Below are 19,838 nucleotides of genomic sequence, written 5' to 3'. Positions count from 1 at the left end.
TTTCTGGAATTACTAAAACATTGCTGGCCTAAAAATACAAGTCACAGAGAAATAACCCAGCACATCACCTTCGTGAGCTCCTGATTGAATATGTAATACCAGGTGTGGCCAGGCCATATTTGAAATGTACAGGCACTAGGCGCCCATTGTAAATGTATAACCGGTGCTAGGTGCCGCGTTATACATTTATGCCGTTTTAAAATGTTAATTCAAACTGTTTCATGTGCCGCGGCCCTGGACCCGTTCTGGCGGGCACAGCAGCACTGTGTGTTAACCCCCAGCTGCGGCAATGAAGGATGTTAACCCCTGGTGTGCTGCACTGGGGGACCAGGTGGAAGGAGCCACTGCAGCCGGGTCTTGATCCCGGGCTGCAGGACTGTGCACCGGTCACTGGGGACATGGGAGCATAGCTCCAGGCCCTCCAGCTTACCTCCCGGCACCTCAGCCCGCCAAAGCAGATTGACCGCATGCTGGAGAACAGGGAGAGCCTGCTCCCTGGACCCCCCAGCGCTGAGAGCAGAAAGAGAGACCAGGCAAGTCAGCTCCTGGTACACCCTCAGCAATAAAACAGCAGCTGAGCGCTGCAGCTGGGGCCGAGTCCAGCGGCTGCAGTGATTCGAGAGCCCCAGCACTACCCAGACTGAAGTTCTGAGTGTCCCACGCTGGGGACTGGAAGCTTGGCTCCCAGTGCCCCAGCACTAGAGGGGTCTGCTAAAAAAAGCCCATTGCTGAGGTCTGGGCACAGTATATAAAACACACATGGTTTTAAATAAAATGTAGGTGTAGAGCACGAGATAAGGATAGTTTAAGAAGGGTATGTTGTCTTTTTAACCCATATTCATCGCTATGATTTAAACCTCGAAAGCTGCATGCACACACAACGATTTTTTTTGAACGATTATCGTTAACCTATATCGTTTAACGATAATCGTTTGAAAAATCGTTCACTTTCTGACTCAAACAATTAACGATTATCGTTCATGCGCGTTCACGTTTGTAGTTCAGTCAGACTTGTCAACTGAACGATTTTCAATAAGGGAATATACAAAAATCGTTTGTAGTTCAAAAAAATCGTTCATTAAACTTTAAAAAATCTGACAGAAAATCGTTCATAAAAATCGTTCATAAAATTGTTGGTAACAAAATCGTTGTGTGTGTATGCAGCTTAATGGAGCGTACACACGGTCAGATTTGTCAGACTTGTCAGATTTGTCAGATGAACGACTGAACGATTAAACGATTTGAACGATTTGACCAAAGTTTTGAACGATTTGAACGATTGAACGATTTTTGACTGCATTAAAATGAATGGAATCGTCCAAGTCTGACTGCAAACCCATCAGATGTCAGATATCGTTATCTGACAAACGGGAACGCGCATCGTTGATCGTCCATCGTTCAGGCATGTCAGATATGAACGATTTTCCTTCAGATATGAACGACTGAACGATTTTTAAATCGTTATCGTTCATATCTGAAGGAAAAATCTGATCGTGTGTATGCACCATAAGGGTTTTTTTCTATATTCTCAATAAAAGCTAAATATTAATAGTTTATAGGGTTTCCTTTAAGGGCCTTTTTAATAAAGGTTAAGTATTAATTTATTGCCTATACATATTAAAATGGATTATCCTAGATGTTTCGCCCTAAGTGTTGCCTTTTTTATTTCTAGGTTATCCTATATGCTGTTTTATTGGGGAGCGCCACTGATAGCCCATGCTTTCTGATATCCCAGGTGGTTTACAGTAAATTGATAGGTATATTATCCGATTACATACAGATAATCAGGGATGCAGCCCGGAAGTCGATGGTCAAAATGCCGTCGTCGGCTCCCCGACTGTCTAATCCTGGCAGGGGTATAATGATAGGCGTTGAAATCCCGACGCCTATCATTATCCCTATCCTGGGAGCCCAACGCCCAGCATACCGAACAAAGGGAAGCCGGGCGGCGTGCGCAGTCAGCCGCGTGGGGGGAGGGTTAGGTTAGGGGCTCCCAGGGCGAATTAGGGTTAGGCACCCCCCAGGGAGGATTAGGCTAGGGGAAGGAGGGGTTAGGGTTAGGCACCCCGTGGGGGAGTAAGGAACCCCCCCAGGAGACTTAGGTTTAGGCTGCAGGAACGGGAGGGTGTTAGGTTTAGGCATTTAGGGGGGGGGTTAGGGTTAGGCACCCTTAAGGGATGTTTAGGGTTGGGGGGTTAGTATTACTTACCAAAATCCCCTGTAGGCATCTTCACCCCTGCCGGGCTTCCAGTGTCGGGATTTGAACCGTTGGCCATATGGCCGGCGGTAATACATACTGATCTCGATAATCAGACCAATTTATCGTACCGCGGGTACACATCCAAATGATGCAATAAACAAATAAACGATCACTTGTTCTGTCCTTCATTAACATGAATGGGACCGCATGCCATATCGTCATGTTTGAAGTGCAGCACACCAAACCTGATTATGTCGCATGCAACCGCGGGAGCGCGCATATCGTGCATACACACTGCATGATATGTCTCTACGACCTGGACAAATCAGCCAAATCCTATCAACATCGTCCCAGTGTGTACCCGGCATTAGATATAGATAAAGAGCTCTGCAGAGGCAAATCTGCTAGATGACAATTCTGATTCCTTGCTCAGACAGAGAAATTGAGTAAACTGCATAGCTGACTCCTTGCCCAGACTGATAACTTAAAGTCAATGAGTAACTTTCTCTCAATAATCAACATTTAGCAATAATGTATGTACATTTATTAATGTTATATGAAATTTTTTTGTTCAAAAAGCCTTTTTTTTTTTAAACATTTTTTATTGAAGCAAATAACACTGTACATCAAAATAATACAAAATAAATTTCAAATTCAAAAAGACAATATATGGTGTCTTAACATCTACAATTATTCCAGGACATTTTCATGTTTACGTACATAGTTGTGTCCATTTTGTCCAACATTTAATTTTATACAAATTAAAACTTAGGGGGTCATTCAGACCCACTCGCGAGCGGCAGTACGCTCGCAAGCGGGTCGATGTTCCACACTGCGCATGCGCACGACGGAGGGAGCTCCGTCGTGCGCATGCGTGAGACCCAACGAGCGTCGGGCTTTCCATCGCTCGGGGTCTCGCACCAAAGGGGGCGTGCTGTCGATGTTGATTGACAGCACGCCCCCTTTGGTGGGCGTGCCGGGGGCGTGCCTGCCAGACGGAGGCGTTCCCATGGGAACGCCTACCTTCTGGAGCCAGCCCCATAGACATCACTGATAGAGCCAAAATCACTCCAGGGCTTGCGGCTGGGAGGCAGGGTCTCCTTCGCAAGTCCTATGGTCGCGATGGTCAAGTCCATCGCGACCATCTTTTAGGACGCTCGTATATGCTGTGGGTGGTGACCCACAGCTATACGAGCGTCCAGGAGGACGCTCCATTTTAATGGAGGAGGGCCCTGATTCAGAGCGAGCGCTCTGCTCAGAGCGTTCGGCTCTGAATCAGGCCCTTAGACACCAATAATAGACAGAAAACAAATAAAGTAAATAAGAAAGAAAAAATGTCCGGCACTCACCCACCAGGCAGCGTAATAGGAGGATCACCCAGGAGGATTCTAGTTTCGTACCATTGGGTCAGACGCCTACTGTGATAAATTTGGGTTTGTGTTAAAATTGGCAGAGTCGTAATAAAACTTTCCCAGGTATCGAAAAAAAAAGCGACCCTCCTCTCCTTCTCAAGCACCGACTCAATGTGCCCCCTGGATAGAGTCATGTATTGCAGCTCCATTCCGCACTAGGTCCAGGGGTGTTGCCATTTTGTTCCGAAAAAGGTTTGCCATTCACTATATTAGATCAGCTGGTAGATAAACATGGTAGATTCCTTATTATTGATGTTGAAATTTTGCATTTTCGTTTCACGTTGGTGAATGTTTATGCACCAAACACGGACTCTCCAACCTTCTTCCACCAAATTACTAGACTATTGCAGCAAAGAAATAATTACCCTCTTATCATGGGAGGAGACTTTAATACAGTCCTTGATTCACAGATTGATAAGACCCCTCCACCCCTTAGATCATCATGGAAAATATTCCCTTCTTTACTAAACTCACTACAACTATCCGATCCCTGGCGCCTCCTGAACCCCACCGACCGGTCATATACACATCTCTCCGCAGCACGTGGTTCACTATCACGAATCGACTATCTATTATTAGCTGATGTCCTGATGTCTCGCCTCCATGATACACGCTTGCATGACATCTTGATCTCTGATCACGCTCCAATCACTGTCACTCTCACATTTCCCTCAAATCCATACCGCGATAACATATGGCGGTTTCCTGCATACTTAGCATCTTCCGCAGATTTCCGTTCTTATCTTAAATTAAAATGGTCCAATTTTATAGATGATAATATTGAACACTGGGACAACCCAGGACTTATGTAGGAAACCTCAAAAGCGGTATTAAGGGGCCACATCATAGGTTAAATGGCTAAGCGAAAACGTGAAACAACGACTACTTGTACTACGCTACGTGCATCTGGTACCCAAACGTTTGCCACATATACTTTGGACCCATCCCCTGAGCATCTGCGACTTTATAAGCAATCTCGTCAGCTATTAGAGGACTTTCTCCTTTCACAAGCGAAACAGAGTCTGGAATTTTCTAAACATAAATATTATCGTCGGGGCAACAAGGCTGGACATTTTCTGGCCAATATAGCCAAATATGCACAGTAATGAAATCAATTAAAATAAAAGTGGGTATGGAAAGTTCATCAGTGAATGAGCTGAACTAAAGTATCTGATCCCAGATATTAAAAAGGACAGCTGTCTCAGGGGAGCTGAATGTTGCAGAAACCAAGTTCGTAAAATAAGTCCAGGACTGTTTTAAAAAATAGGTAAAAGAAAGATATAGGGTCATTTGGGTGTAAGAGATGGAGAGAAGGTTTTTTGTGGGGGGGCAGGGACATACTTGCCTACCTTTTAAATCTCCCCGGGAGAACCCGGGGAGGAGAAGCAGCTGGGTCCCGATGGGGGCGGGGCCAAATGATTCACGGCATTAAGCCCCGCCCCCTCCACGGCAAATTGCCGCAATTTGTGCGTATTTAAATAAGGGGCGGGGCTAAATGACGCGATTCACAGGAACCCGCGATTGCCGCGGAAGCTCTCCCCATTCTGCCCACTTCATTAGGAAGTGGGCAGAATGCGGGAGAAGTGCCTACCCTTCCGGGGGTGCGGGGGGTTAACCGAAAAATCGGGAGCCTCCCGCGAAAACCGAGAGGGTAGGCAGGTATGGGCAGGGAGAATACACTAGGGAGGCAAGGAAACAAGCATAGGGAGGAAGAAGAAAATATGTAATTAGTTAATATGAAAGGGGGTGACAATCAATATTAGTACCAGGGCTCCAGGAGGGATATCGGATGATCATCAGCAAAGTCCCATGGGATCAAGAAGCTCCAGCAGCAACCTCACTCGCCGGCAGCTACAACTTAAATCACTCTTCCAGGATGTAGAGGAAGGAACAGCGCTGAAGACAAGAGGGACCCGACAGCAGGCACTTTTCTGTCAGGCAAGCAGGACTCCAGCCCCCCCAACAATGACAGCACGGAGCTTCTCTCTGCACTGCAAAGGGGACCACACTGCCAGGATGTAGAGTGAAGAGCAGTGCCCGGCTGACAACACGCTTGCATGAAAGACCAGATGGACCCAACAGCAGGCACACTCCTGTCAGTCAGGTAAGGCTCCAGCCTTCTCAACGCCGATGGCACAGTGTTTTTTTTTTTTTCTCTGCCCGTCTAATGGGACCACTCCTCCAGGGTGCAGATTTAATTACTTGTAAGGCAGACCAAAGGACTCTGCTAGCCGGTTCACTCCAGTCAGGTAGGTAAGGCTCCAGCTCCCGTAGCGGTGACTGCGCAGCGGTTCTCTCAGCGCTCCAAAGGGGATCACACTTCCAGAGTGCAGAGCAGAAATCAATGTTCAGCAGGCAGCACACCGCTTCTCCGATGTGGCTTTCCTCCGGGATGACAGTCTCCGCAGCACTGGGGTCCAACAGCCTCGGGGGTCGGTACTCAGAAGAGCAGCTACTGAGGTTAACTGGTCTCCCTGCAGTGCAGTGGTGAGTCACGGCCAGCCAACGAGCAGGAGCAGATGAGTATAGGGATCCTATATGGGGTTGCGCTGGGGCTCATGCCCTGGTTTGGCGCCAAACACCCAGCAAGCATATAAGCCAGTGCTATAACTAGCCGGATTACGGTGGAAAAGCAGTTTCTCCTGGTGATAAATATATCAAAAGATTCGCCTTCACTAGGACTATATGATGAGGTAGATGTAATCCCCAATTTAGATAAATTAGTGGAGGATGGAATCTGATTATAACAGTCTCATTCAGGAGAACATCTAAAAGGCGGCTATGCTTGATGCCCCGCCCACCGGAAGCCCAAAAAGCCTTTTTTCATCTGATTCCCTGAAGAAAATCTGAAGCATTTCTAGATTGGAGTTAAATAAATTATTTGTATCTTAATAATTGTCGGTTATGGAGTTGGGGAATGGTGGGGGTCCTTGCCTCTCTGCCAGGTTGTGGTCGGAGCCAAGAGATAGAGCTGAAGGAAGAAGTGAGGAGGTGTTTCCACTACAGAGATGACTCCAGTGTACACCAGCTCCACACCATTACTTATCTTCACCTATTCGGGTTATCACAGAGGGACATATAATACCACCTCTACCATGGCTCTGCATAGTATATATGTTACCGTCATTGGTCTCAATTCTCCCAAGAAGCTTTCTGTGATGCTGGGAGCCTGCAGATGGGAGAGAGCAGAGATGGCATTTCTACAGGAAACCCATCTCCCAGGTACCCACTCTAGGCTACGTGTTTCGCAGACAAATTAAAAGACATAAGAATGGGTCCATAACCTACACTGCTTTATGAGATAATCAAAGACTTTAGGGATTATTAGAACTCCCTTTTCAACATACCCCGGCCTCCCCCACATCAACGGGCATATCTGACATCATACCCTCTCCTGCCAGCAACTCTGGTGACCTCTCTAAATTCTGATATTATGCTCAAGGAGACTCTTAGTGAGTGTAACCACCTGGCTTGTCTACATGGAGGACTGAGTAACTATCCCATAGGACTGGGGGCCTGATTCAGACCCAGTCGCTTGATGCGTTCGCACACAGCCGTCTGCTGCCAAAGTATGCAAATTCCTCGATCACACGGCAAAACATTAGCACACCCACTATGTCTCGGCGTGCGATATGTATTTAGATGCCCACCAGCCAGTCACAAGACGCTCACTTTCCCTTATTAACACACGTCATCTCCAGGAAGTGTATGCAACAATCGGTAACATCGAGTAACATCGGACCCATACGCAGCACTTGTCGTTGACCATACCCTACCGCAAGCACTGCGAGTGCGTAATCCAGCCATGTGACGTGTACTATAACGCTGCGTCGTAAATATGCACTCCCCTGAAACGGCGTTTTGATGCTCAGGCACGCTTGCATTCGCACCACCACACCCCCCTTTTCCATCGACCACCCCGTCACCACTCACCACCCACAAACGCCTCATCCTGTCACTCATTCTAGCGAGGCGTCTAAGTACAGGGTGCGATAGTTCACGCACGCGCACTGCGTCTTGTACACTTGCGCAACTTGCAAACCTCGGCAGGTTAAATGTGAACGCAGCCTTGTGAACGGGTCTGAATCAGGCCCTGGGTTCCAACCACAAAGTGGACTGCTATATGAGACCACCTTCACTGAATATATGTGCATATGCAATCCCCTGTAAATAACAGCTCCCCATTAACGGGGGAGTAGGCGGCCTGCTAACTGCACTTGAAAAAGTGGGGCGGAAATTCTCAAAATCTGTTGATACTTGTGTGAACATCGAATAACTTGCATGCGATTCCCTGATTTATGAGTGTACCACTGTGTAATACAAGGGAGCAGGATAACTGTTCCCTCATATACAGTACAAAGGTGGTTACTATAACAGCGGAATATGCTGATATCTTTATTCACGTGACTAATGCTTCATATGTGATTCCCTTACTGGAGTGTGTGGAAAACTATCCAGTTGTAGGGAGACAGTAGAACTGTGGGCCTGATTCAGACCCGGATGCTATTTGCGGACGGTCGTTCCAAAAAAGGGGCCGGCTATTTAAATTGAGCGCTCGCTCTTTGCGGTTTGTTGACGCCTCTATGTCTGAGCGAGCGAACGAAAATGCGCTCGCTATTTTGTAAAGACGTCCCTTTGCCGTTCGCATCACACGTCATCTCCTGTATTTATTAGATTAATCGGGAACATCGAAAGGCATCTGAACTGCTCGCAGTGCTTGTGGTAGGTTTTTCTTACCGCTATCACTGCGAGCAGTTCAGGTTAAAAGACAACCAAGTGACGTGGTCGATGACGCTCCTTTACTAATTATGCACTCCCATTAAATGCCCTTTTTATCCTGCGTTCGGATCCCCACTCCCCCATTTGCAAGCACCTTCCCCTGTTACCACCCACAAACGATACATTCTGTCAATCAAATTAGCAGCCCCTCGCTGTTTTGCGAGCGCACGATTTCCGACCGCAATGACTGGTTTGCGCATGCGCATTATGACCCATACGCATGCGCAGTTGTGAGAACATCGCTCAGAACGAACGAGCGGCCGCTTACGAGCGGCTCTGAATCAGGTCCTGTAAACGGTCCCATAGGACTGGATTCACAATTATTGAGCTAGTGGGGATCTGTTCACAATGTAACACATGAAAAAAAATTATCAATAATTATTACATGGAAATCAGCATAACAGCAACAGAGCGTGTGTGTATAATTCCACTAACAGGTGTATACTAACATCTTGCAAAGGAGTGCGGAGCGTTGCATAAATAGAATTATTTGAAAGCTATGTGATTGCTTTGTTGGTAATAAGAACATTAATCATTTTAAATACAGCTATTGTTCTATTTAAAATAGACTCCTTTATTTATATTATATGGTTGTTGTTTTTTTACAAAATGTTACATATATTTTTTTGTAGCTTTTGAAGCTTCAATAATAAAAGTTAAAAAAAAGGTAAAAAAATAAAATAAAATAAGAATAAGGCAAGTAAAAATCTATCCAGGTTTGTGTATTTTTAAACAATGTATTTGTAGTTTTACATATTATTATTATCATTATTATCTTTTAGGGGTGTGTATTGTAATTTGTATATGATGATTTATGGTAATTTTTTTTTGTAATAACATTTTTTTGTTTTTTTTATTTTATATGATCACAATTGTGTACGTAATCTATCCAATTGGCAGCGCTCCCTGTTAAGATTTTGTATTTTTTTTTATTTAAGAATAAATCAGCCCGGCATTCGTGGGCCGCACGCCTGATTCAAAGATGTGCGCTAACGCCACCGCAGCTGCGATCTCATACTCAGCTGCTGTGCAAAAAACATGCAAATGTCACAGCCGACAAGGATTATATTGAGACGCTAACAGGCGTCTTTGCGAATCCGAAGCATCTGTGTACAAAGACCCAGCGTCGGTAGCAGTTTGTTCGATGTTAGCAGTCCTGCTTTAATTGCTCTGTTCCCATCTCAGAATCAGCTCCTTAATGTTGATCTCAAAATTTTTGTTAAAATCTTATCTCACAGACCGTGCCCTCTCCTACTCCACCTGCTGGCACCCCCAGACCATTGTCCCAGGAAGGCGCCAGATATCCTCAGACGGACCAGCAGCCTGATCCACTCCATTCATGAACCATAAGCCTCATCACTTCTCCTCACACTCGATGCAGAGAACGCACTGAAACGCATTTCCTGGCCGTTCATGTTTGGGGTTTTCCTGAGAAATCCGTTGACAAATTATCGGACCTGTATCGCTCGTCACCTGCCAAAGAGCCTGATTCAGAGCAGCACGCAATCTGTCTGCAATACCGATGTTCACGTCATTGAGCGTTTTTTTTTTTTACAACTTTGCATGGGCAAAAATGTATAAAACTCGTACGGCGCATGCGTTTGACGGAATGTACGCACTAAGGTACTGTTGTGATCGAGAAGGATGGTATCAGAAATGTGGTGGAGAAGTGCTGGGCATTCCTGGACGGGGACTGGGAGGTGAATGGTAGTGTGACGGGGGTGTATTAAGAGACGGACGGGGAATACACATGCGCCCCCTCCTCTCTCTCCGGCGGCCGGCAGCAGACTGAGACGTCTGACCGGCGACCGCAACATCAGTAGACTCTGGGCACTAGTTTGTGCCCAGAGTCTACTGCGCAGGTTGCCGGGAAAATGGTGCGGCTCAGAAACCGTCCCTAGATGTACAGGAAAAAATAAATAAATATTTTCTAATATTTGCAACTTTACTATTTACCATGTCAGGAGCAGGAACTTTAGTTACCACTATTTACTATTATTTTTTAACTATAAAAAATAAAAAAACATGTAAAATCAAATGTGGAAAATGAAATGAATTTAGCTATAAATAGCATAAAGCTGGGTACACACAGTGCTGATGGATCCGCTGATGGGAGGTATGGTTTATACCAGAGGTTCCCAAACGCTGTCCTCAAGGCTCCCCAACAGTTCAGATTTTAGAGATTTTTAGATATCTCAATTTGATTTAACCACCTGTGCTCAACCATGGATATCTCTAAAACCTGAACTGTTGGGGGGCCCTGAGGACTGCGTTTGGTAAACTCTGGTTTATACAATAATATTATTATTATTATCGGCTAGGGGACATCTGAGGATAACTAGAGAGTTTCTGCTACAGGGGTAAGGGTCAGGTAATGTATTTAATGGTAGGTTATATTTCCACTTCACCCTAAGGACCTGGACGTGATGTGCAGTGAGGGCGGAAGTGCGGTTGCATGCCCTCACAGCGCTGTTATCTCATCTCAGCTGGAGTATCTGACCCCCGATGGTGGAAATTTGCACCCTTGCAGACTCGCTTCGCTCGCCACGTTTCAGGCTCAGATTTATATTCCCCCTGTATGCCCACGTATATAGTAACTGACAGTGATGTGCGATGAGGTGAGGCAGAGCCTGTCCTGTCATACTTAGGTATACTCCAAAGTTTTGACTATAAAAATTATAGGAAAAACTTAAAGAAAATATTGTATATATCTTCTTTTTAGTATTCTAATCATTTTTATAGTAAAATCTCTGGAGTAAAAAGTGTATGGCAGGTGAGGCACTGCCTCCCCTGTCTACTTTTTCCACACATCCCTGATCAACACACACCAAATTTCCAGCACTATATACTGTTCTGCTGCACCTTTGTATGATGGGTTGTTGCTAGATCCAAGTTGGAGAAAGGACCTCTGACGTCACAACCACGTGACCGCTACAGCAGGGCCGGACCACTACCAGTGTTACTATCCACGTGGGCATAGAGGGGGAACAAAAACCTCTGGTGAGGAAAGCGAGCCACCGTACTCGAAGCGTGACGCAAAAAGCGAGCCCGCAGGGGGATATTTTTGGCCCCCCGTTCTGAACCTTGCCCCTCCCCCTTTTGTCACGGGTCACATGCTTATGACGTCAGAGATCCTGTAAAGTACCTCATTCTAGACCTAACATTGTATATAATGCCCCATGAACCCTCATGTTCATGTATATATTTGTAGATCTAGCTCTGATACCAGCTATTTACCTCAACGCACGTCACTGGTAACTGATGATTGGGTATGATAAAGACTTTTTAGGAAGTTGAAACGCGTTGGTTTATGGGACTTCAAGCTGCCTGAATTGAAGGTTGGAATATCAGCAGAATACCCCTAGGCTGACAAGTGACTCCAGATTCCTGATCCCAGGGAGTGCATGCATGTTCTATGCTGTTTTAGGTGTAAACTGCTTACACCCACACCTTCTGGTACGTTTGTTTTCCACTCATTGGTGGTTATTATTTATATTTCCTTCTAGAAATCTACATATATTGGATTTAATGCTGTTTATGTGATGTAAAATGTTACTGGATTACGCTACGTTGGCTCTCTCTCTGTTTACATTGTATATGGATTATTGATTCGAGAGAAAACCGAAGAGATCTCCGTTTTTTCCTGTCTATAAAGATTCGGAGAATGTTGTGAAGTGATCCATTTGGAAATGGATATTTACCTTTTTGGGATTTTTATTAATCATTCCAGAGGCGTGTACACTACATATATTGGAACTAAATTGACCTTTTATGAAATTACTGCTTTTATGGGATTTCGAAATTACCATCCTGCCTAATTTGTTTTGCGCTCAGTGTTCTCTTGTTCTTTAATATTTCTGTTTTAGAGGGTATTTGAGGGGTAATACCCTCACACACTATCTGCATTACCAGTGAAGCGCCGTTCTTTGTATTACTTTCCACTTTGGTTAAATCAATTTGACAGAGGTACTAATTAAGTCACCTGTACTCAACCATGTAATCTCTAAAACCTGAACTGTTGGCGAGCCTTGGCACTCCAGCTGCAGTGGGACTACATCTCCCAACATGCACTACCAGAGTCTTGCTACTATTAGGGAATGCTAAAACTGTGGCAGGGCATGCTGGTATATGTAATCCCTCAGCGGCTGGAGTGCCAAGGTTCGCCACCACCTCTACATACACACAAGTTGGGTGTAGCAACATGGCGGCGGCAGTAGTTCCGGCGCACGCCGGGTGTAATAAGAGGCAGCCTGCGTGGCGGGTGCGCGCTGTGACGTCCCGTGCGTGCTGGTACCCGTGCGGCGCAGGCGCAGTGAGGCCGGGTGCCGCTCGGCCTGGTTTCCGGAGGCGGTGGGCTTAGCGGAAGATGGAAGAGGATGAGGTCGCGGAGAGCTGGGAGGATGCGGCCGATAGTGGGGTAAGCGGAGGGGTCGCCGGGGGCACTGTCTGGGGCGGCCGGGAGGGGGGAGCTCGCTGCGCCAATGCTCCGTGGGCCTATAATGTCACCTACCTAGAGCGCAGCGCAGTGTGTGGCCGGGAGGGGCCGTGCATTGAGTGTCAGAGCGGGTCTGGTGACTGGGGGGAGTCTGGGGATCATCCTACCCTGATACCCCGGTATGAGGAGTGGAAGTCCCACCCCTGTCCTGGGGTGGCTGCACCACGTGGTCTGGGGAGGGGTCACTATAATGGACCTCTTCCCCTGTTACCCCAGTGTTAGAGGCACTGTGTACCCCTAGGGGTAATCAGCTGTGTCCCCCATGATGTGTGCTGGTGGTGTGACAGGGCAGGGTGCAGAGAACTATGGCCCCCACCCTGGGGCTGGCGGTGTGACAGGTCAGGGCGCTGAGAACTGTGGCCCCTACCCTGGGGCTGGAGGTGTGACAGGTCAGGGCGCTGAGAACTGTGGCCCCTACCCTGGGGCCGGCGATGTCACTGGTTATGGTGCAGACAACCGTGGCCCCTACCCTGGGGCTGGTGGTGTGACAGGTCAGGGTGCTGACAACTGTGGCCCCTACCCTGGGGTTGGCGGTGTGACAGGTCAGGGTGCTGACAACCGTGGCCCCTACCCTGGGGCTGGAGGTGTGACAGGTCAGGGTGCTGAGAACTGTGGCCCCTACCCTGGGGCCGGCGATGTCACTGGTTATGGTGCAGACAACCGTGGCCCCTTCCCTGGGGCTGGCGGTGTGACCGGTCAGGGTGCTGAGAACTATGGCCCCCACCCTGGGGTTGGCGGTGTGAGAGGTCAGGGTGCTGACAACCGTGGCCCCTACCCTGGGGCTGGAGGTGTGACAGGTCAGGGCGCTGAGAACTGTGGCCCCTACCCTGGGGCCGGCGATGTCACTGGTTATGGTGCAGACAACCGTGGCCCCTACCCTGGGGCTGGTGGTGTGACAGGTCAGGGTGCTGACAACTGTGGCCCCTACCCTGGGGTTGGCGGTGTGACAGGTCAGGGTGCTGACAACCGTGGCCCCTACCCTGGGGCTGGAGGTGTGACAGGTCAGGGTGCTGAGAACTGTGGCCCCTACCCTGGGGCCGGCGATGTCACTGGTTATGGTGCAGACAACCGTGGCCCCTTCCCTGGGGCTGGCGGTGTGACCGGTCAGGGTACTGACAACTGTGGCCCGTACCCTGGGGCTGGAGGTGTGACAGGTCAGGGTGCTGACAACCGTGGCCCCTACCCTGGGGCTGGAGGTGTGACAGGTCAGGGTGCTGAGAACTGGGGCCGGCGATGTCACTGGTTATGGTGCAGACAACCGTGGCCCCTACCCTGGGGCTGGCGGTGTGACCGGTCAGGGTACTGACAACTGTGGCCCGTACCCTGGGGCTGGAGGTGTGACTGGTCAGGGTGCTGACAACCGTGGCCCCTACCCTGGGGCTGAAGGTGTGACAGGTCAGGGTGCTGAGAACTGGGGCCGGCGATGTCACTGGTTATGGTGCAGACAACCGTGGCCCCTACCCTGTGGCTGGAGGTGTGACAGGTCAGGGTACTGAAAACTGTGGCCCGTACCCTGGCGCTGGATGTGTGACAGGTCAGGGTGCTGACAACCGTGGCCCCCACCTTGGGTTTGTATTAATTCTTTTCCTGGTGTCGCATATCGGAGCTTCATACAATGAAACATACCGATCACAATTATTCATATTCTAATTATCAATAATATATAAAACACATGACTGTTTTTAAAACAGGGGTAGAATGATTAACCCTGTATGTCTGAAGTGCTGGAATCATATGAAATGACTGGGAGATGTATTGAGCAGTGTTAAGAGTGAAGTTGCCCATAGCAACCAAACAGCATATACCGATTTTATAGAATGTACTTGATTAAATGCTACTTCGAAGCTGATTAGTTGCTATGCGTAATGTATCCACTTGTCTATTCTATCACTCGATGCAGCCAATTGCTGTTTCTGTGCAATTGAACAGAGGCCTTCCGGGAAGTACGTGATTGGATGGGGCCAGTCATGTGACACCTGCGCTGGACACCATCTAGTTGATGCTGCTGTTTTTGTCGTGTGTATGTGCGTGCTTTGGCTCCGGGAGGCAATAACTGGTCCTGTGCACCAAATTTGTGACCCTGTATTTAGTTATCCTAATGTCTCATTCAAACTGCATTTTGTTTGAAGGCCATTTAGTGTTCCCCTGGTAGAGTACAGATGTTTATAAATGTCAGGAGCAATGGACACCTGGTACTGTTATGGTGCATACACACGGTCAGATTTTTCTTCAGATCTGAACGATAACGATTTTAAAAATCGTTCATATCTGAAGAAAAATCTGACGTATCATCTGACATGTTTGTCAGATGAACGATGCGTGTTCCCGCTTGTCTGATAACGATATCTGATATGTTTGCAGCCAGATTTGGACGATTCCATTCATTTTAATGCATTAAAAAATCGTTCGTAGTTCAAATCGTTGGTCAAATCGTTTGATCGTTCAATTGTTCATCTGACAAATCTGACCGTGTGTATGCACCTTTAGTTAGACGCCATTAACGGTGAAAATCATGTTTTCTTTGGTGCCGTTTATATAACATACGCCAATTATGTGTTTTCAGTGATGTTTCAGTGAGAATATTTTGATTTATAAAGCACATAAGGGCCTTTGCCATGTATCTTCCGTGTACGATGCTCTTCATCTGTGTGTGGGATTAAAGGTGGCAAGGGTCTATTAATATACCTGTGTGCAGCGAGGTAAGGCTCGGCAAGGTGTTGCATGTCTATACGTTTTATCCTATTTATAGTGTGGTTTCCTGAGTAAGACCAGACTCCCGGGCAGCAGTTATTAATATCTCTATCCTGAGAGTCAGTCTGAGAATCCAACCAATTCTGAGATTCTATCCCCTGTCTAATAACCCTCCCTACAGGTGCAGACTAGTCAGTGCTTCTCAAACTCTGTCCTGAGGACCCCACACAGTTCATGTTTTCCATGTCACCCATCAGGTGCACAGGTGTATTCATTACTCAGTGACACATTTTAAAAGATCCACAGGTGGAGCTAATTATTTCACTTGTGAGGAGACCAGGAAAACATGCACTGTTTGGGGTCCTGAGGAATGAGTTGAGAACCTGTGATATAGGTAATAAGTGGTTTCTTCTCCTCTTCAGTACTGACAACCCACGCAGTATATTTATATTATAGGGCAGGCCTGTGGCACTCCAGGGGTTGTGTAACTAAAAGTCCCAGCATACCCTGCCAGCAAAACTTACTCCTGGAGCACCATGCCTTGTCCAGGCCTGTTAGGGATATTCCATTCTCTTATTTAGTGCTCACCATCGGGTGTTTCTGGGTGGTACTCTTTCAGTCTACCCCTTTGCGAGCTCAAGTAATACATTTTATGAACTTGCAGCCTGTATAGGGATTGTGATGTCACTTGGTAATATCATTGGTTCCTAGTGATAGCCCCCTTCCTCCCAGGATTGGACAGCAGCTATTGGATAGCCTCCTAACTGATGGCTTTTCCCACCATGATTGGCCAGGTGCTTGTTAGCAGGTCGCGGGACTGACCATGATTGGAATCGACAACCGCCATGTTAATCTGTATCACCAAATAGTGCTTTTCTTAGGGAAAAAAAAAGGCTTTGGTCCGCTGCTCGCACAATTTTGGGCACATAATAGGGAATGTTTAGGGTATACTTTACATAAATTATTGTAATGTATCCTAAAATCCCATCTCCTTTCTGTTTCCCTTCTAGGAGATAGATCGGCGATTAGAGAAGAAGCTGAGGATCACTCAGAGAGAGAGGTGAGTGTGGCAGCCGCTGTCTGCTGTTGGCACGACCTGTTGTGCAGCTGTGCGCAGGAGCTGTGTATGTTTAAATGAAGCAGCTCTAATCCAGGACTCCGAATGTTAGGAGGCTGGTGTGTAAAGGTGATCTCTGGTCATTTGTGATCAGTCCTCACTGCATGTGTTGTATTGTGGTCAGCAGATAGTCGCTCTGTATTCCTTTACAGTCCATCACTTGTAACATGAACGTTGTGTCGTTTCCAGCAAATCCAAGTCCCCTCCTAAGACCCCTGTGGTTATACAAGACGACTCTCTCCCAGCCGGTCCACCGCCTCAGATCAGGATCCTCAAGAGGCCTACAAGCAACGGCTTGGCAAGCAACCCCCATGCCAGCAGCCGGCCCACAGTGCCTGTGAAGTCGCTGGCGCAGAGGGAGGCTGAGTACGCAGAAGCCAGGAAGCGCATCCTGGGGAGCGCCAGTCCCGAGGAAGAGACTGAGAAGCCAATTGTGGAGAGGTAAGCGACCCTGTGCAGTGTACTGTAGGGACTGGTGTGTAGGGATTTATGCCCAGGAGTAGCAGTGGCTTCCAGATGCTGAGCTTAGTCTGTGCCGCTTTGTACACCGGGTAAGTGCTTCCCCCGCCCGCATAATAAATGTGGCATCCTCAGTTCTGGGGTCTCAGTGAGTGCGGACCAAGCGTTTACCATCTTGATTTTAATACCGGTGCCAGAGAGATGAAGCTTTGATATTTTTGAATAATTTTTTTTCAAATGGGGTTTGTGAAACAGTTTGCCAGTGAGAGCCCTGCACAGTCACATCTGTGGTATGAAAATGCATACAATTAGGTTATTCACAAAGATGAATTGTAGAGTTGTGCTTTGCTTCCCACCCATGAAATGTATTTCAGATACTTTACCAGTACTTGGCCAACCTACCATCTTGCCATGGTCTGTATGGCAGGTACTTAACACCAGTGCTCAGTGGTGGCATCTGTCCTGTGAGCTGAACAGCGTTCCTGGGATTTCAGTCTGTCCATTAATGACCTTTGTTCCTCCGGTTATTAGGGACCTGATGGACCTTCCCGTGAATATTGCTTCAACCCACAGAATGTCTGCTTCCACAGAGCCTAGGTGAGGGGCACAGTGTAGCCTGCCTTCAAACTGGGTGATTTATATGCTCCATCAGAATGTGTGCACGCCCTGTGTCTGGACACTTAAGGACATCCCTGTAATTGGCTCTTTAGCCGGGGTGTACCGAGTGTGTGCGCCAGCTTGGGGGAACCATACTGTATGAGCGGAGACGACCTATTTAACTGAAATACTGTGACTACCAGGGATGGCTCCAGAAGTGGGGCTGCAGCGCAGTCCAAAATGCAAATAGGGGAGCCACACCAACTGCCAGTGAATCCGGGCCCGGTAATGTTTGGGGTGGCAGTTGGTGTGACTCCCCTCTTTGAAATTTGGACACTGCTGCCGCCCCACCACTGGAGACGCCACTGGTGACGACCATGTGGTTTCTAAGGGTTAAATGCCGCTTGCTCTCTTGTAGGCCTGCGAGAGGACAACCAGAGGACAACAGAACGCCTAATAATGTGATCCGGCAGCCGCTGGGTCCCGACGGTTCACAGGGTTTCAAAGAGCGCAGATAGATTTGAAGGAGAATGACGCCGCAGGCCTGTCACACCAATGGACCTGAGCAGAGGGGAATCTCCTCATTTACTTGCACTTTGATGCCCTTTTTGCTCCGCCCACTGTGACCTTAAACCCCGTGCACTGTGACCCCCCCCCTCCCCCTCCCGTCACCTCTGTAATTCCGACCACTGTGATTAGCGCATTGCCACAGGCTGTCCCAGGTTTTATAACAAGGGAATGGGAGTCTGTAGATGTGTGCGACAGGTGGGGAGGGTGTAGGTAGAGACGGTGTTCTGTGCCTGCAACTGCCACTTCTATTGAAGTTATCGCCAGCAATAATAACGGTCAGTCGCGTCTCCTGGAAGACAAGTGGGTCTCATGGCCCCCCACTCTATTCCACACAGGAATTTTCTCGAGTGCGTGCCTGCCTCCTCACTCTACGGTGGACGTTATTTCTTTTGGGGTTTTTCTCTCCAGACCTAACGCGCATGAGCGAATTTTAATCGTTTAAGACAATATTTTAACGATGAAAGCTAATTTATAGTATTCTATACCACACACAAAACGATAACAATCCTTCGGTTTCTTTGCACATCTAATACCATTAACTGACCGGGACAGTTTAGCCTCCGGTTACACACCGGTGCTGGCTCCAGGATTGTGTGTGTGCTTGGTTAAGTCTGCCTTTGCGTGTGCGAGGGGACAGGTTTGCATGAGCTGCTGTCCCCATGAGGTTAGTAAAGCAGGTAAGGGGGGGGGGCACAATGCTCAGGAAAGCCCTCTTTTGCTCTGGGGATGGCAGTTTCTGTATTTGAGCAAGGCCCAGATCAGCGGAGACTGCGGACAGTATTGATGCGGAGATGACTTAACGCCTGGGCTGTCCCTAGCGGACGAGGGAATGTGGAAGCAGAGAGCACGGCTCTGCGCTTATAGGTGTATTTTATAGTCTGATGTCGGCCTCTTCTAGCGCGGTTTGTGGGGGCTGGGGAAACTGGCCAGAAGGGAAGGCAGACACAACAGATGCAGTAATTGGCGTGAGGGGTTGCTCACCGGTATATTGCTGGGATGTGGGCGCAAACGGTTCTGATGAATTGGGGGGTGGGAAAGCCAGTTCTGGCACTGGCAGCTATGGGACAAAGGCTGTATCTTCCGGGTTTATGCCAAGCGCTGGACCTCGGACACATATTTTACTTTTAGAATTCAGATCAAACCATGCAAAATAAAGTTGAAGACGTGTATATTTTATCAAGGATGTCGCATGTCTGTTCTGTACTGTAAAATGAGAAGTTTATGACACTGAAATGTAATTTACCTTCTAGTAAGAGTCACTAGTAACACTCCATAGCACGTCTATCACCTAAAGGCATAAAGTGTTTATTGGAAGTGTCGTCGCAGTTCCTGGTAATAAGCCTTTTCTATGGCGCCTGCTGTAGCCTAAAATGGCAGTTGGCGATTCCAGGGTAGCGACAGCTTAAAGATCGTTTGCAGTCATGGTATAGATACTTTTTATTTACTGATTTATATGTAGTATAAAGCTGGGTACACACTATACGATATAGCGGTCGTTCTTGGATGTATCACAGCGTC

At 47.7% G+C, this 19,838-nt stretch overlaps 1 protein-coding gene across 2 annotated transcripts; it reads left to right on the top strand.

The window, feature by feature from the left end:
- Window positions 1–12,632: 12,632 nt before the first annotated feature.
- On the top strand, window positions 12,633–19,496 carry SZRD1 (SUZ RNA binding domain containing 1). 2 transcript variants are annotated; one of them, XM_088463256.1, is made up of 5 exons: window positions 12,633–12,808; window positions 16,588–16,637; window positions 16,884–17,135; window positions 17,685–17,750; window positions 18,169–19,496. In XM_088463256.1, the coding sequence occupies exons 1-5, from the start codon at window positions 12,758–12,760 to the stop codon at window positions 18,266–18,268; spliced, it is 519 nt and encodes a 172-aa protein (XP_088319382.1). In that variant the 5' UTR covers window positions 12,633–12,757; the 3' UTR covers window positions 18,269–19,496. The 2 variants fall into 2 exon arrangements, with proteins under 2 accessions (XP_088319382.1, XP_088319383.1); XM_088463257.1 differs by lacking the exon at window positions 17,685–17,750 and having other exon boundaries at window positions 12,644–12,808.
- Window positions 19,497–19,838: the final 342 nt, after the last annotated feature.

This window comes from Taudactylus pleione, unplaced genomic scaffold (assembly GCF_031769625.1).
Source record: "Taudactylus pleione unplaced genomic scaffold, aTauple2 ptg001334l, whole genome shotgun sequence".
Taxonomy (NCBI): domain Eukaryota; kingdom Metazoa; phylum Chordata; class Amphibia; order Anura; family Myobatrachidae; genus Taudactylus; species Taudactylus pleione.
Note: the sequence above shows the minus strand (reverse complement) of the source record. Positions and strands in the feature narration are given on the sequence as shown.

Coding starts and splice junctions, on each gene's coding strand:
- SZRD1 (XM_088463256.1), top strand. CDS start 12,758: ATGGAAGAGGATGAGGTCGCGGAGAGCTGGGAGGATGCGGCCGATAGT. Junction 17,136..17,684: donor GAGAAGCCAATTGTGGAGAG/GTAAGCGACCCT, acceptor TCCGGTTATTAG/GGACCTGATGGACCTTCCCG. Junction 17,751..18,168: donor TCTGCTTCCACAGAGCCTAG/GTGAGGGGCACA, acceptor GCTCTCTTGTAG/GCCTGCGAGAGGACAACCAG.